We start from the raw sequence: 16708 nt of genomic DNA, 5'->3' as shown, positions 1-16708 counted from the left end.
AATGCTCAGAGGCGCCAGGTACCTATTTGGGTACCTACATAGTGGTATCTTCATAGTACCTGGCTAACCTTCAAACAGCCACCTTTTCTACGTAAGCAAAGCACCGACATAGAATAAGGTGGAGGCCAGGTATCAAGCCTATTAGGTTAACCCATGCCGTGCATCGTTTTATAGGGCTAACCTGTAGGTACCTACCTACGTAGAGACAGGCACCTATATACTACATACCTCCTATGTACATATGCGGCTCTTTCTGTTGTAGCCAGATCTCCATTGGTGGTGGCGCAGTCCCAGGAACTTGAACTTGTCTAGGTGTTCATTTCGGTGCGTTGCTGTCCACTCCATAGGCCTATACACCCCCTACGTACATGTTCATATCTATAGGCAGTACAGGTATATCGTATCTGGTGGGTCTGTATGCATCTCGCCAATGGAATCTGCAGGTAAAGGCGATATGTAGGTAATGTAGCTTATCCATGCCCGCCTATCAATAAGCTATGCAGATATTCTGATTCTGATGCACTTACATGACCGACAGCTTGAACAGACACCTCCCACATCCCCCAAGGGCTAGATCTTCGAAAAGCCACTTTGCATTTATCTGGCCACAATGCCCTCCCCCTCAACCTGAAATCACAATAGAACCCTTGGAGTACCTGTCTGCAACACATGGTTCCTTGAAGCCACCAGTTTCAAGCTCTGCCGCTCGCTACAGCTTGCGACAGAGCTGTTCATTCCCTTCTTCCTCCGATCATTACCCAGGTGTCTGTCCACCTACACATATTCTCATCCTCAAATAATCCTCCTGGCCGGTTTTCCGGTTTGGTTTTCTGGTTCGTATACGGTGCCGGCCCGAGCCATCATGATGCGATTCCTTCAATTGCCATGTGGCCTCGGAGCGGCCCTCTTAATGGCTATATGTTGGAACCCAATCCATGTTGTAGCTGAACCGTCTGTCAATGTCGCTATGAAAGCTGCCTTTCCGGCCCCACCATATCTCATTGAGCTCCTGTAAGCTGTCACAGAAGACCTCGACGCAGTCAGTCTTGCGCTGGTAACAGCTAACCATATCCCAGGGAGACTGCTGCCGGAGAAAACGAGACATCCTACTTCCCACTCCTCGATCGAATCGCCGAAGGCGCTTTTGCGCATGCGAAGAGGGACAAGGAGCTATATGAGGACTTTCTCCAAGTTCTCAAGCAGGATGGCCATATACGGGGTTCTGAGGCTTTGTCCACCTTCAAGCTTGCCCTCTCCCTGAGGTCGGCCGCCCCCAGGATAGAGGCGCATTACCAATACTATGATACCGCTGTGACACCCGCCATTGGAGAAGCTGGAGAGGATTGCTCCGAGTGGGTACTACTAAATGGGAAACAGTATTGCTCGGCTTCCCTCACGAACGCGAAAGGAGACATCTCAGACGGCTCGTGCGTACCGTATCTCTCTAGGCTTTTTAGCTTCGATATCTTTCTTACGTATATATAGGCAATCGCGGTCCCTTCCCTTCGATCGTACCTTGGGAACCGGCCCCGAGGCAATTCTATATGCGGACATCACCGACCCCGGTTTTGGGCCTTTCCACGAGTCCCTAGCACGTATGGCACGAGAGGGGGAGATTTCGTACCGGTTACGATACCGCATCGGTCAAAAGGAGAAGCGAGAGGCTCTACCAGTCAACGGCTACGGCGTGGAACTTCAGCTGAAACGAACCGATTATATTGTCATCGACGACCGCGAGGCTCAAGCTGAACCTGTAGCCGATTTCAAGTCCACGCTTCCCGATGTAGTGCTTGACGGCGAAGAGGAGGTCACAGACCTCAAGCCACTATCTAGCTCCGAGTTAGCGACCCTGGGGCTCAAGGCTGGTTCCTTTATTATGCAGAGCGACCACCCCTTTCAGACGTTAATCAAATTGACCCAAGATTTCCCAAAGTTCTCGTCTTCGATTGCGACACACAATGCTTCGGACGCGTTCGTCACCGAACACCGCCAAAATAGGGTCTTAGGGGTTCCCGCCGGGATGAATGTCCTGTGGATGAATGGTGTCCAGCTGATTGAGCGACAAGTCGACCCATACACCCTCATCGACAGCATTCGTAGGGAGAGAAAGCTCATCAAGGGCGTGACAGATTTAGGTCTGAGTGGGAGAGAGGCCGTATCCTTACTCGGCAATCGTGAGGTGACAATGGCCAAATCCGACGACGAGCCCCGTCGATATGACTGGCGAGACAAGATTGAAGAAGGTCGCGTTATTATCTTTCTGAACGACGTAGAGAAAGATAAGCGATATGCTGAATATCCCAGCAGCCTCGCAGGAGTAAGCGCTCGTGGGTTGATAAAACGAGGTCGTAAATTAACTAACCAACTCTTCACAGCTTATGCAAAGGATCTACCCGGGACAAATCCCCCCAATCCGTAAGGACATGTACAATGCGATCGTCCCAGTCGACTTAACCAAGTCGGAAGATCTATCTCTAGTCGTTGAACAGCTTCAGGGCTTTATCAAGAGGTTACTACCTGTCCGCTTTGGACTGGTCCCATTAACGCCGACGAAGGAGGCTGAAGAGCGAGCGAAATTGGCCTACTACCTGCTCGATAATCACGGACTATCGGGCTTGATGTCGTACTTGGAGGCTTGCAGCACCGGGAAACAAGCAGTACAATCTGAGCAGGCAAGCTTTGACAAGGCAGTCAAAAACACGACTCCCAAAGCCGACGCAACTCCCCTTTCGCTTGAGGAGGTTCTCGAGTCGGAAGACTACTCGAAACAGGTAGAGCTCGCGAAACATTGGGTGGGACGTCTTAACGCCGGCACCGAGGTGCCGCCCATATTCCTTAATGGTCTCACTATACCGCGTGAAAATAACTGGCTCCAGATCATGAGCATGAGGTTGAGCAACGATTTACAGGCGATCCAACAAGGGGTTTTCTTAGGCACCGTCGACGAAGACACGTGGATTCCCGGGCTCTTCTTGGAGAGTGCCGCGACCCGGCGCAATCCATACATCGTCCCAGAGCACGATGACACACTCACGGTCTTGAATGTCAATAAGCTTTACTCGGAGAACGATGATCTATTCGATCGTATTCCCTCCATTGAAGCGAGCGAGGAGACAAGCAGGGAGACATGGGCTACCCTCACCGTTGTCGCCGATTTAACCTCACAGCAAGGCCTCCAGCTTTTGTTATCCGCCTTGTCATTCCGACGCAATAACCCCGGCGTCCGCCTCGATGTCGTCCATAACCCAGTATCATCCTCAGACGCCTACAAGATCAACGCATTGCTCAAGAAGGACATCTCCGAACTCTCGGAAGTTGAGGATTTGACCACACTCGAAGGTCTCCTAGATAGTCCGATTGAAGCGCACGATGACAGATACGATGTCGCCCTGTCGAGATTTTTGACAACGGCCGCGGTTGTTCCTGGCACTCAGCTCCTAATTCTCAATGGACGCGTGGTCGGCCCATTTACCGCCGACTCGCCATTTAAAGAGGATGACTTCCAGCAGCTGCTCGATTTTGAGCAAGCAACCAGGATTCTACCTGTATACAAGGCGCTGGAAACGCTAGGGTTAACCGACAAGATCACTAGCCCGCTGGCTGCTGCAAAGCTCACGTCGATCACGGCTCTATCTACCATCTCTGATCTGCCCGAAGGCATATTTGAGTCTGCTCCCACCCTGAGAACAACCTCGTACGATAAATGGAACTCGACTCACACCATGATCGACGTCGGTGATGCGTCTACGGCGAACATCCATTTTGTTGCCGTTATCAACCCCGCAAGTGAACTAGGACAGAAATGGGCTCCAATACTCGAGGTCTTGTCCGAACTTGATGGCGTATACATGCGCATATTTTTGAACCCCAAAGAGAAACTCGAGGAGCTCCCAGTCAAGAGATTCTACCGTTACCTGCTGAGCTCGGCGCCTTCTTTCGATGAGAACGGGAAGCTCGGTTCCCCGGGAGCAACGTTCAGGGGGCTTCCATCTGAGGCTCTCCTGAATCTTGGCATGGATGTACCGCCCGCCTGGTTGGTTGCGGCAAAGCATTCCGTTCATGACCTAGACAATCTGAAATTGGGCTCCATCAAAATGGATGTAGATGCCGTTTACGAGCTCGAGCATATTCTCATCGAGGGTCATTCTCGAGAGGTCCCTGCGGGAAGCCCACCTCGGGGTGTGCAGTTACTGCTCGCTACTGAGCGAGATCCCCATTTTGACGATACAATCATCATGGCCAATATTGGTTACTTCCAATTCAAGGCTAACCCCGGTTATTACAACATTCGTCTCAAGGAAGGGAGGAGCTCAGAGATCTTCAACATCATTAGTGTCGGTGCGAAAGGGTATAACGCCGTCCCGGGCGATGAGGGTACCGAGGTTGCGCTCATGGATTTCCAAGGCACGACTCTATACCCGCGCCTTGAGAGAAAGCCCGGTATGGATCTCGAAGACGTTCTTGGGGAAAGCACAGAAGAGCCCAGCGGCGACCTCCTTTCGCGGGGGCTGAAGTTTGCCGAAGGGATCCTCGGCGGCTCGAAACCCAAGCCGAAGTCAGTCTCTGCCGAAGAGCACGCCGAGATCAACATCTTCTCCGTAGCCAGCGGCCACCTATACGAGCGCATGCTCAACATCATGATGGTGTCTGTCATGAAGAATACAAACCATACGGTTAAGTTCTGGTTCGTCGAACAGTTTTTGTCACCGTCTTTCAAAGACTCCATACCCCACCTAGCCAAGGAGTATGGCTTTAAATACGAAATGGTGACGTACAAGTGGCCGCACTGGCTCCGCCAGCAGAAGGAGAAGCAGCGGCAGATTTGGGGCTACAAGATACTCTTCCTCGACGTCCTATTCCCGCTCTCCCTGGACAAGGTCATATTCGTTGACGCGGACCAGATCGTCAGGACCGACATGATCGACCTCGTCAACCACGACCTCGAGGGCTCTCCCTACGGCTTCACCCCGATGTGCGACTCGCGGACGGAGATGGAAGGCTTCCGGTTCTGGAAGCAGGGGTACTGGAAGAACTACCTGCGAGGCAACCCATACCACATCTCAGCGCTGTACGTGGTGGACCTGCGGCGGTTCCGGCAGTTGGCGGCCGGGGACCGGCTGCGGCAGCATTACCACCAGCTGTCGGCGGACCCGGGCTCTCTCGCGAACCTGGACCAGGACCTGCCGAACCACATGCAGTTCGTGATCCCGATCCACAGCCTGCCGCAGGAGTGGCTGTGGTGCGAGACGTGGTGTAGCGACGAGAGCCTGCGCGAGGCGCGCACTATCGACCTATGCAACAACCCGCAGACGAAGGAGCCGAAGCTCGACCGCGCGCGCCGGCAGGTGCCCGAGTGGACTGCGTACGACGACGAGATCGCAGCGCTCGACCAGCGCCGGCGGAAGGAGACATCCCTCGTGGGCGGCGCGGACGCTGCCCAGGAGGTCCTCGGTAGCGATGAGGGTGCGGGTGACGGAGTAGGAGAAAAGAACACCAAGAGCAGACGCTTCGAGGGGGAGCCAGAGCCGAAGACGAGGACGAAAGACGAATTGTAGATTTCACCCATTTTGTTCTCAGTCCCTCCATCGTATATACGTCCCTATATCGGAAACGGAGTACCCGTCCGCAGATGGGTTGAATAGTTACACCCTGATACCATGTATGCATAGCGGCTCGAGCTAGTTCACATCTTGACGCGTCGTTCCGGTGCTGCCCCATTCGTGCCTGTGCCATACCGTTCCCGAGTAGGAGACAAGTACGCGGTAACCTCGCGAGGCCTTTGGGATAGTGTAGGTGAGTGAGGAAGAGGAGGCTGGGCGAGCCTTTCGTCCGCGAGGCTACAATCTAGAAGGTAGGCACTATAGTAGCGATATCATGATACCGGGTGCCCTGCCACAGGCGGAAGGAAAAGGGAGGAGGGGAGGAGGGGAGGATGGACTCTATCCACCCTACTTATCTACCTGGGTGGTGTGGGGGGGGGGCCTTTTTTGGACCAGGAGATTGGACGCCCGTCGGAATTCTTTACCTAAGAGCATCGTTGCGGCGCACACCCGATCTACACACATCCACGGGACCCGGTGCCAAGAAAAGTTGAGTATGATCTCTGACAACGGAATATCGATGCGGCAGGTAGGCATCTGTACAGTCGGTAGATCGTGGCATCTATGGAGCGTGCGTATTATGCCTATACGTTGCCCGCAGGACCTAGACGCGTTCGCCATCTTCGGCTTCTACAAGACCCCCCCGCGTGACTGGGGGAGCGGGGGGCTCCTCTCCTAGCCAGCCTCTACCGACCTGAGAATCGAATCGAAGTCTCGTAAGTCGGCTCCATTGCGTCGAAGTTCACCACAATCGTCACGATCATTACCGTAGTCGTTATATGGACCGAGGATCTTCACTGGAAATACCTACCTACTATGGCAGACATCTACTATCGGTGCTATCCGGCCACTTCCTAATCGGGCTTCCCTTCCTTGTTCTCCCCCTCCCCGCCGCCGCTGCTCCTGAACCGCCACTCGTCGCACTCGAAGTTGGCGTAGCAGTAGAACTCGTTGCCGAGCCCGCGCGCGTGACGAGGCTCGTACGTGGTCGTGAGCGCCCCGGACGACCGGTAGAGCTTCTGCGTGATGAGGGACTCCATGCGCTCGCCCGTGCAGACGATGAGGCGAGGGTGCGGGCCAGGGGCCGGTCGGGACATCCAGCGCACCGTGAGGGCGGCTATCCCAGGGTTAGTTGTCGCATTTCAAGTCTGATAACGGGGTGGATAGGCTCAGGAGGGTGTGAGAAGACAACAAACTTTTGGTCTGGCAATCCTCGCTAAGGAAGGGCGGATCGCAGATGACGCGGTCTACGCCTCCTTTCAGCTCTACCGGGAGCTTGGTGGGATGGTTGAAGTCGTAGAAGACGAACTCGGGGAATACAGCGAATCGATGATCGTGCTCGAGGAGGTAGACCTTTTTCGGTCTCGGGGACGCCTCATCCGCCTCATTCTGGGGCGGGGAGGTTACCAGAGTCAGCATATCACATAGACGAAGCACTAAGTTGACGAGAGGCAGTCGGCGAGAGGCAGTCGACCTAAAGGTACTCGGCACGACGTCCCAGCCACTGAGAAGAGAGGGAGGCCATCTTAGATATCTCTAGGGGCTTATACCTTGAGAGAGTCCTAGCCTGCTCTCTTGGTACAGTGAAGCGTTCACACGCAAGCCGGAAACCGCGCACTCACCAGCAGGTTCTTCAACGCAACGAAGACGCTCGGCGCCGACACCACGGCGACGACCTCGTGCTCGCTCACGCCGTCGAGCAGCTGCTTCGCAAGCACTGTCGCCGTCTCGTCCGAATACTGCGAGCGCGCCGGCGCGAATCAGCCCTCTCCTCTTTACCTACCTCCTTCCGGGTTTCTCGCCGGATTGATGCCGTACCCGAGCCCAAAATGGGCTAGAATAGTAGGACGGATAGACAATGGGCGGGATTTTTTGAAAAAAAAAAAAGATGAAACGAGAGAGAGCGTACCCAGAACTGGCTCTCGTTCCAGTCTTCGGTGAAAAGGTCCATGGACAGCTGGGCCTGTTGCTTCTTGCCGGTCTCGTGCTGCTCCTCAGCGGCGACCTTGAGCTTTTCAAACTTGTCGACGTGGGCGTCGCGCTCATTGTAGAACTCGTGAAGCGCGGCGAGGGCATGGGACGAGAGGGTGCTGGCGAGCCGGTTAGCATTGATGGAGCGGTCGGCGCGGGGGGGTTGTGGTGAAAAGAGAGGCCGATCAATCTCGAGTCATGAGTCGGCTTGTCTGTCCCCCGGCCTGGCTAGCGTACATTGCCTCGTCGTCGCTGTCAGCCATTTGGAGGAGGACGTGTTTTTTTTTTCTTCCTCTCTTCTCGTCTTTTTTCTTGGTTCGATTCCTGCTGTCGATTGGGTTGTGATATTTGGGGGGAGGGAATGAGAAAATGAAAAAGAAGGGGGGAGGGGAAATAGCGTTTGGGGGGGGGGCAAAAAAAGACGGAAGAGAAATTAGGATCGAGGATAGAAACAATATTTTCTTATTCCTTCGTCTTAGAAGAGAAGAAAAGACAGGAATCGCAACTCGTCAAGCTTTTGACCTAGAAAACCAGTGAGTTGCCAGCGAGTCGCTCGGGTTCCCGAGCTGTAGCCAGAAGACGCGTGCAGCTATCGACGAACCACAGGGGGCAAGACGGGGGACAGAACACCGGAACAGGCCACTGCGACAAATCAAGTTAAAGAGCCGCACCCCCTGAAGACTACCCCAAGCTCAGCAAGCTACCCGCTTGCCACGCTCCTCCAGGGCGCTTGATCCGGGACGATTATTTATGTATATACAGTGCAGTTATCAGAGTCCTGAGTCCTTTCTTTCTCTCTTTTTTTATTATTAAAAAAAGTGGGAGAGAAGAGTAACAGTAAAATGCTTGGGCCCGAGTTTCACTCGTCCTCTCTCTCTCTCTCTCTCTCTCTCTCTCTCTCTCTCTCTCTAAAAGTCATCTAGCACGTGCAGATACTTTCTATCCTCCCTCTTCTCCTTCTCCGTCGCCGGCGGGAGGTCGTATACAGCCGCACTGCGGAATCCTTGCTATTGGCAGGTCAGCGCTGTGTGTGCAAAGGGGAAATCCCGGTACGATTGAAACGTGTTGCTTACCAGGTAGTGATACGTGTAATCGCTGATCTCGCCCGGCTCGATGTTCAGGTCGGCAAACGTCTTGGCCGTCTCGTCGATCTCCTGGTCGATGAACTCCCTGTCGACGTCTTCTGCCGACAGGATTGGCCACCAGAGCACCCGGTTAAGCAGCCCCGCGATAGGCTTCAGGATGGGCCGGGGCACGTTAATGTGCGTCCGTTTCTTGTAGATTTCTCGGTCTACCAACTCGGCGATCTCTGCCGTCGAGTAGTTCTTGGGTCCGTACAGCTCGAACGTCTGCCCGGCCGTCGTGTCGTCGTATAGCATGGCCTCGAGGGCCTGACCCACGTCGATCGACTGTTGCCGTTGACCCACGTTAGCAACACCGCCAGCCCTCCAGCAAGGGGCATCAAAGACGCACATGAACCGGCCAGTATCTCTCCTGCATGTTGTTCGACGTGAACAGGTTGGTGATGCCGGCTAACCGGATGAGCAGGTTGTCCTCGAAGCCGAAGATGGGCGCTGGCCGTACGATGGTGGTCTCGGGGAAGATATTTCGCGCGACAACCTCCCCCTTGCCCTTGGTGGCGAAGAAATCGGCTGGCGAGTTCGGGTCGGCGTTGTAGGAGGAGACGTGAACGTAGCGGTCGACGTCGTACTTGGCCACGGCCTCGCAGATGCGCTCCGTGCCCTCAATGTGGACATCCTCCAAGGTGAAGTTCTTGGTGGGGTAGTTCCGGCCGATGAGGTTGTACACGATGTCCGAGTGCCTGACGCTCGCCTCGATGGACTCGGTATTGCGCAGGTCGTATTCGATGAAATGGACACGGCCGAGATCCCCCGTAACCTTGAGATGACGCTTGGCCATCTCTTCCCGGTAGGGGATGACCACCTGGCATCCCTGGCGTGCTGCGACATGATATCAGCCGTGGCGGGGTCTGCCGCGCGCCATCCACGAGGTCCGTACCTAACCGGTTGACGATGTATCGCCCGAGCTGCCCTGTTGCGCCAAATACCGTCGCAGTATGGCCTGTAGACCGGGTTAGAATCGGAGGAGTCGATGATGTCCCTGGGGGGCCCCTTACCTCCGAGGGACGATCTGAGGCGAGAGGCTGTGTTAGTAGAGTGCCAATGGCAATGCGAAGGGCGGGTAGGGGCGGACTGACCGGCCGCCTTGTAGGCGGAGGATGGGCTTGCCGGTGCGGGTAATGGTGAGATCGGAAATGTGTCGGATTTGGGGGCTCGCAAAGGCTAGCCTTCGACTGGACCGCACGGCGGTCGGAAAGGAAGCCATCCTTGCTTGGTGTCGCGAGGTGCAAGAATGACGCGGCCCTTTCCAATGTCAATGGCGCTGGTGGGTTGGTGGTGATGAAGCTGTGGGATTGCGTCCCACCAGCATCTCCAAGACAGAACCTCGCCGGTCAAGCCACAGACGTCCCTACACAGGTATTTGTTGATAATGTGCCTGGCAAGATTGGCCGGCAAACTGCTAGGTGGGATGGACCAAGCCACACGGATTACGGGAGAGTGATTGTGGCTGACCACGTCGATGATACCATCCAGTGCTTACCTTAGGTAGGTAGGTACCTAAGTAGGTAGGTATATCTTATCTTATCGATTGGCCACAACCACAGGCTGCACTCCAGCCGCGTATTGAGGCCTGTGGGAACAGAGCTCCTCGCCCGGAAACCCATCCACCCACCCAATACCAACACCATCACCACCACCATTCAAAGCTTCATCATACTCACCCGCGCTGCAGGAAGAACCTACCCACCGAGAGAGAGAAAAAGGAAAAACAAACCCCGAAAATTGGAGAAGAAGAAGAAAGAAAGAATAGCCCAACTCCCTCTCTTATCATGAACGTCGACACCATCGCCGACTTCCTCGCCGAGCAGCGGGACCAGACCCCGGATGAGCTCCAGTACCTCATAATCCAATTCGAGAACTTATGGGAGCGCAAGCTGTGGCACCAGCTTACCGACGCCCTCCTCGAGTTCTTCGCCAGCCCTCAGAGCGAGGGCCAACGCCTCGAGTTCTACAAGGTCTTCATCCTTAAGTTCGCTGATAAGATCAACCAGCTTAAGCTTGTCACCCTCGGCCTTAAAGCCGCCACGCAATGTCGAGGTGAGGTCCACATACTCTCTCTCTCTCTCTCTCCACACATGTACATGTATACATTCTTTCTCTTCTTCTACTACTACATACGCACGTCGTCGACCGCCACCATGTGGGCATAGAACAGCGGCCTAGGGCCGTGCGAATGGCGAGGTATCCCAAGAGTAGTAGTAGCGCTGACACCTCCGTGCGCGCGCGGGGGACTCTCCGAGACAGATAACCAAGAGCGCCTCGCCTTCCTGTCCGACCTGGCCAAGAGGGTCGACAACGAGAACTCGCAGGACGCCTTCGTGTACGCCGCCGTGGCCGTGGCGCACGTCGAGCTCGACCTGCAGGATGCCGAGGCGGCCCGGCGGTCGCTCGACCGGGCCGAGCGCATCCTCGACGGCTTCGACTCGGTCGAGACCAAGGTCCACGCCGCCTTCTACCAGATCAACGCCGACTACTACGAGGCCCGCGCCGACTTCGCGTCCTACTACCGCAACGCCCTGCTCTACCTCGCCTGCATCGACCTCGCCTCGCTGTCCGACGCCGAGCGCCGCGCCCGCGCCCGCGACCTCGGCGTCGCTGCCCTCGTCTCCGACTCCATCTACAACTTCGGCGAGCTGCTCCAGCACCCCATCCTCGCTGCCCTCACCGGCGACGTCGCCTGGCTCCGGGACCTCCTGCGCGCCTTCAACCGCGGGGACCTCGCCGCCTACGACGTGCTCTCGGGCCACATCGCCTCCCACCCGCTGCTGCGCGAGCACGCCGCCGGCATCCGCCAGAAGATCTACCTCGCCGCGCTCACCGAGAGCGTCTTCCGCCGCCCGCCCCACCAGCGCGCCATGACCTTCGACGCCATCTCCGCCGACACCAAGGTCCGCCCCGACGAGATCGAGCACCTCGTCATGAAGGCGCTCAGCCTCGGCCTCGTCCGCGGCACCATCGACGAGGTCGGCGAGGTCGTCAACTTCACCTGGGTCCAGCCCCGCGTCCTCGACATGGCTCAGATCGCGAGCATGAGTCAGCGCCTCGGCGAGTGGGCCGAAAACGTCAACAAGCTCGGCAACTGGATCGAGGCCACCGGGCAGGACGTCTGGGCGCCCTAAAGAGGGTCTCTCCATTTTTGGGGGTCTCCGATTTGGACGGCATGCCATGTGCGTTGGCCAGTATTATCCTCCTCCCTCTCCGCCCCTCCGCCCCTCCTACCCCTCCCTCTGGCCAGCCTTGGCGTGTCTCGAAGAAAAAAAAATCCGAGCTCAATATGTTACGTAGGAGATAGTGGGGGTTTGGAGGGGCGTTGGGGGAGGATTTTCGGAGGGGAAAAGGGGAGGGGAGCCGATTGACAGCCCGCTCCGTTACAGTTAGGAGCTTCCTAGAGCAGCTCTCACCCGCCCTATAAGCTAAGATGGATACTTTCCACCCTTACCTGGTCCCACCGTCACCGCGCAATAGAAATACGTATACGTTCCTCCCCGGACAAGGGGGTGTCTGTTGCTGTTGTCCACGACGCTAATTAGTGCGGAAGAGAAGGGAGGGACCGGGGAGGAGGAGGAGGAGGAGGAGGAGGAGGAGGAGGAGGAGGAGGAGGAGGAGGAGGGCAAATGGGATGAAGAACAACGAACAAATCCATGACCTGCCTAATGAAAATACAGACCCATTCCGTTATCTGCGCTGTTCACCGTAGTAGTCCTAGTAACCGCGATTCTTTTCCTCCGCGTTATTTTTCCCCCACCTCCTTGCCCAAAGGTATGGTTCGAAATAAGGAGAGGGGAACGAGAGGGCGCAGAAAGCGTAACCCAATATTACGTTCTCTCTCGAGCCTCCTCTTTGTCCTATTCCCTCAATCGGGGAATATCGCTAGGAAGATGCGCGTGTATTACGCATACATACCATAAATACACAGAGAGAGAAAACGTACCTAGGCTAGGTGCCTAGGTAGGCAGGAGGGTAAGTAGGGACCTGTGGTATCGTGTGTTCATTTTTTGTCTCTCTCTCTTTCTCTTTCTGTATGCCTTCTGCTTTCTTATCAACGTCTATCTGGGAGATTTAGCTGGCGATCATAATAATACCGATGATAATAGCGACGACGGCAACGATGGTATCCCTCACCCCCTACCGTCTTCTCCTGGCTCTTCTCCTACACTTCTTCAACTCCAAAAATTTCCCGCCTGTAGCCGGCCGGCCTGGCGCACCCTATAAAAAAACCGGTAGCAAAGCCTCTAGCAATGCGTCGTATGCGTCCGCCAGTCATCCCATTAAGCCGTCGTCGTCGCCGCCCTCCCGGTTCAGCTTCCCAACCGTTTCCTTTGTCGTTATATATATAAAAACAATAAAAAGAGAAGCGCGAGGATGAAACCGAATAAAAATGCCCGGTTATGCTCATAATAATAATGAAGACCGGGAAGTTTGAACCCCTGCACGACATCCAACCCCTTTTTTTCCATCACGGCGAAGACCTTCAACCAATCTTTCCTGACAACACTGCTGCTGCCGCCGCCGATGCTAGGTACCATACGGGTATGCAAAGCAATATAACGCGCACGCTATGATGTATAATGTGAAGAAAAACGTGCCGCTCCCATCTTTTCGATCATATCAACCGAGCAAGCCCGAATTATGCCTTCTTTGCCTTTCCGTTCTCGACGGGCGCCGGTCGCCCCAGGACCGCGGTTTGGCCCACGATCCAGGCCGGCCACCAGACGCACCATACAACCAAGGGAGTGTGCATGCTCCAGATGTTCCAGCCAAATGCCGCCTCCCCCAGGACTTGCGTCAAGGGCACGCCTCCAAGCAGCGAGCCTACGAGCAACACGGTGGGCGGGCTGAGCAGTTGTAATAGGGCCGAGTGAAGGTGTCGTATTATATCCGCGCTCGTGGTGCCGGAAGCGGCCGCATTGGTGGTAGGGGGTCTCCATGGCCGCGCGAAGGACAAGGGGCTCGCTAGGAGGCCTACTATGAATGCTAGCGAGAAGTTGAGCGTTGCGAGCGAGCTCAGGAACATGCCTAGTAGCAGCAGCGAGAACGACCGGATCAGCATGTATTGCTGGGCCGTTGGGGGTCGGGCGCTATTGGTTAGGAGATACGAGACCAGATGCGGAAGGCCAACGTTGAAGAGGGAAAAGAGAACGAAAACCGGGCTGAGCAACTGCGGTTATTTTGCTGGTTAGTTATGGGGCGTGGACCGCGGGTAGGTTCGCGATGATATATAGACGTGACCACCATTCCTGGCACAACAAGCAAGGAGATGGGGAAGGGACTCACGTTGGTGGGCGTCTGATTAAAGATGAATAGCGGGATGATCCCCACGAACTGGCAGCCCGCCACGAAGCTGAGTGGGAGGAGGACGTCTCGCTCGGCCGCAGCGGCGGCGGCCACCATTCTCTCTTCCTCCATCCTAGCTGCTTGCCTCGTCCAGTGCCTATCGTCCCTCGTCTGCTTGGCCGCCGGGGCATCCTTCTCCTCGTCCCCACTCCTCACCCACAGCGCAATGGCCATGATGGTGAAATTGGCTGCGATCAGCATAGCACTAGGTAGGTAAGTGCCTATGCTGACGAAGCGGTGCTTGTGTATCAGAAGGTAGAAGAAGAAGCTCTGATGCAGCTTCTCGAGCAGGTTGTTCAAGCTCCTGAAGAGCCCCTCCATCAGCCGGGCCAGCGCCATCTCGTCGTGCCACCCGCGGCCGACGGGCCGCAGCGTGATGGCGTCGACGTGGTAAGGGATGAAGCTACTGTGAGGGCCGGTGGCATGGCCCAGCGCCTGGTTTAGCATGCCGCGAAGCACCGTCTTGAGGTTATCGTCGTACTGTTGCGAGTGCTTCCAGATCCCCTGCAGCACGGATCCCATGCCGAGCTGTCCGCTCGCGATATTGACGACGGAATTGATGAGGTCGAGATTGGGGAGCTGGCCGTTTACGCCATCGTAGATGACGTGGACCGACTCGAAGCGCTCCTCTTGCGCGTAGTCAATCGCGATGGCGCCTTGCAGGGCGCCGGACTTGACGGGCAGCGACGCGACGTGGGCCGGGTCGTGCGCATCGTGGTAGGCGTCGACCCAGGCTTGGGTGCCAGCCCTGCTGTCGGGGGGCACGAGGAGGATGATGTCCTTGGACCACAGCGACCACCGTCTGAAGTAGCGGGTCAAGGCCAGGGCCAGCGGCAGGCCATTGCGGTTGAATTCGTCTTCGAGATTCTTCCAGGCGGCGACCAGCACGACGGCCTCGGTGGCATCGCCGCGGGGGGCTTGCAGGATGGCATAGACGTTCTCGCCGGCGTAGGTGTTCCCAGACGACTGGTACGTGAAGTTCTGTCGGCCGACCTTGAGGCCGATGCCCTTGAAGATCTTCTCGAGCTCGTCATTAATCCTAGATGCGGATTGGCGCGGCCGCGCAACCTGTTAGCAACGAAAACCGCCAGCTCGAAGGACCCTGTCTCGCACGCCCGCATGTGCGTGCGTGCGTGCGTGCGTGCGTGTATGTGTATGCGTCCGTGTTTGCATGAACACGAGGCGTATATACAGGTGCATATGCGAGGGTATGTTGAGAGAGAGAGAGAGAGAGAGAGAGAGGAAAGAAGTTGTCCATGGGCGAAGACGTACTCGGTGTTGCTCTTATATTTGAGCGCGTCGATCTCGTGGCGGTAGGCGCGGAAGACGTTCTGATCGCTCCCGCCGAAGTAGGTGTGGACCTGGCCGGGAAGGAGGGCATTCTCGCTGATGTAGGTTCGGCGCGAGTACTGGTCGAGCGGCAGCATCAACAGCCAGACGACGCCGACGACGATGCAGACGAGGGATAGGTAGGGCGGGAGCTGGAGGAGTCGCGGGTCGCGGCGCAGCATCAGCGCGGCGGCTATACGTTGCAAACCAAGGGACGAGCCGCTATTAGCCAATGCTCGCTTCGCTCAGAGGAGAAGGGGGAGGAGGGAGGTCTTTTTCTTCCATTGGGCGAGAAGTGGCAGAAGTGGAAGAAGCAGAGGCAGAAGCAGCAGAGATGGCGCAGTAGGTGAGCAGCTTACAGAGTAGACGCGGCATCGCTCGTCGGCCTGTAAGGATTCCTCTCCCTCTCCCTCTTCCTTGTAGCTTCTTCCCGTCCTTGTCGGTCTCGCTCGGTCTCGCCCTCGATTCGCTACGCAAGGTGCGGCGCTGTGAAGGAGCTTCGCAGCGGTGTGGGCGACTACATCGAGCACGGCCAGCTACACATGTACGCGGTGGTGCCCTTTCTTTTCTGTTTGGTGCTAGAAAAGAGGAGGAGGAGGAGGAGGAGGAGGAGGAGGAGGAAGAAGAAGAAGGAGAAGCAGTAGTCAAGGTGGTATACCACGTGTGGCAGCTGGCCTTCCCCCCCCAGCAGGAGGTAGGTATGATTTTAGCTAGGATTTCTTCGGCAGGTAAGCGACTGTTAGGTGGGTGTCGTACCTAACTGGCGGTCCTTGTATGGGTTGGTGCGTGCCACGGGGGGATGTAAATACTACCTTCGAGGTACCTACAACTCCGTTCAATCAGGTACCTACCTCCTACTTAACCTAAACCCTGGGAGGTAGATACCTACCTATATACCTATATAGGTACCTACCTACCTAGGTATGTATTTAATAATAATAAAAAAGAGGCGTGAGGTGTCAAATCCCTCCTGGTCGCCAGCCAGCTGCACCACACGCCCTGCCGTGTTGGTTGGGTGTCGGCTCGCTAGGCGCCCTACCTCGACTCGACCACGCACCTGGGCTTGGCCTGGCGTTCAGAGGCAATATGCAGGTACGCGTATCCCTTCTTCAGGACAAGTATATCAGGACAAGTATACGCCCTCTTCAACAGGCTGCCCAAGCTTACCTACCTCCTACCAGGTAGGTACCTAGGTAGGTAGACACTGGCACACGTGCATTTCTCCGAGAGGCCGAGAGAGCAGCGGTCCAGGCTGTATGAGTAGGTCAGGTTAGGTACCTGATGTTATAGGTAATAGTGTAAGGCCTTATATGTAGAGGTAGGTAAGGTACC

At 55.9% G+C, this 16708-nt stretch overlaps 5 protein-coding genes across 5 annotated transcripts; 2 read left to right on the top strand and 3 right to left on the bottom strand.

Annotated features, from left to right (window-relative positions):
* Window positions 1–767: 767 nt before the first annotated feature.
* GGS23DRAFT_506168 (glycosyltransferase family 24 protein) lies at window positions 768–5715 on the top strand. Its single transcript, XM_051514505.1, has 4 exons — window positions 768–1011; window positions 1077–1427; window positions 1486–2317; window positions 2376–5715. Exons 1-4 carry the CDS (start codon window positions 863–865, stop codon window positions 5553–5555), a joined length of 4512 nt encoding a protein of 1503 aa, XP_051372304.1. The 5' UTR covers window positions 768–862; the 3' UTR covers window positions 5556–5715.
* Window positions 5716–5994: 279 nt separating this feature from the next.
* On the bottom strand, window positions 5995–7834 carry GGS23DRAFT_620363 (putative N6-adenine methyltransferase-domain-containing protein; the record flags this gene model as incomplete). The annotated part of the gene is made up of 5 exons (XM_051521097.1): window positions 5995–6717; window positions 6797–6989; window positions 7223–7339; window positions 7510–7690; window positions 7809–7834. The coding sequence occupies 5 exons, from the start codon at window positions 7832–7834 to the stop codon at window positions 6455–6457; spliced, it is 780 nt and encodes a 259-aa protein (XP_051372303.1). The 3' UTR covers window positions 5995–6454.
* A 260-nt stretch (window positions 7835–8094) lies between these two features.
* Window positions 8095–10113, bottom strand: GGS23DRAFT_506069 (NAD(P)-binding protein). Its single transcript, XM_051514504.1, has 6 exons — window positions 9790–10113; window positions 9709–9722; window positions 9591–9653; window positions 9045–9532; window positions 8645–8980; window positions 8095–8578 (listed from the first exon to the last, which is right to left on the bottom strand). The coding sequence occupies exons 1-6, from the start codon at window positions 9915–9917 to the stop codon at window positions 8480–8482; spliced, it is 1128 nt and encodes a 375-aa protein (XP_051372302.1). The 5' UTR covers window positions 9918–10113; the 3' UTR covers window positions 8095–8479.
* A 174-nt stretch (window positions 10114–10287) lies between these two features.
* On the top strand, window positions 10288–12289 carry GGS23DRAFT_564552 (uncharacterized protein). The gene is made up of 2 exons (XM_051516151.1): window positions 10288–10750; window positions 10958–12289. Exons 1-2 carry the CDS (start codon window positions 10483–10485, stop codon window positions 11830–11832), a joined length of 1143 nt encoding a protein of 380 aa, XP_051372301.1. The 5' UTR covers window positions 10288–10482; the 3' UTR covers window positions 11833–12289.
* Window positions 12290–12673: 384 nt separating this feature from the next.
* GGS23DRAFT_564549 (GPI transamidase component GAA1) lies at window positions 12674–15982 on the bottom strand. Its single transcript, XM_051516150.1, has 4 exons — window positions 15736–15982; window positions 15320–15569; window positions 13988–15086; window positions 12674–13871 (listed from the first exon to the last, which is right to left on the bottom strand). Exons 1-4 carry the CDS (start codon window positions 15749–15751, stop codon window positions 13341–13343), a joined length of 1896 nt encoding a protein of 631 aa, XP_051372300.1. The 5' UTR covers window positions 15752–15982; the 3' UTR covers window positions 12674–13340.
* Window positions 15983–16708: the final 726 nt, after the last annotated feature.

This window comes from Durotheca rogersii (assembly GCF_024521655.1).
Source record: "Durotheca rogersii strain YMJ 92031201 chromosome Unknown GGS23scaffold_8, whole genome shotgun sequence".
Lineage (NCBI taxonomy): Eukaryota > Fungi > Ascomycota > Sordariomycetes > Xylariales > Xylariaceae > Durotheca > Durotheca rogersii.
Note: the sequence above shows the minus strand (reverse complement) of the source record. Positions and strands in the feature narration are given on the sequence as shown.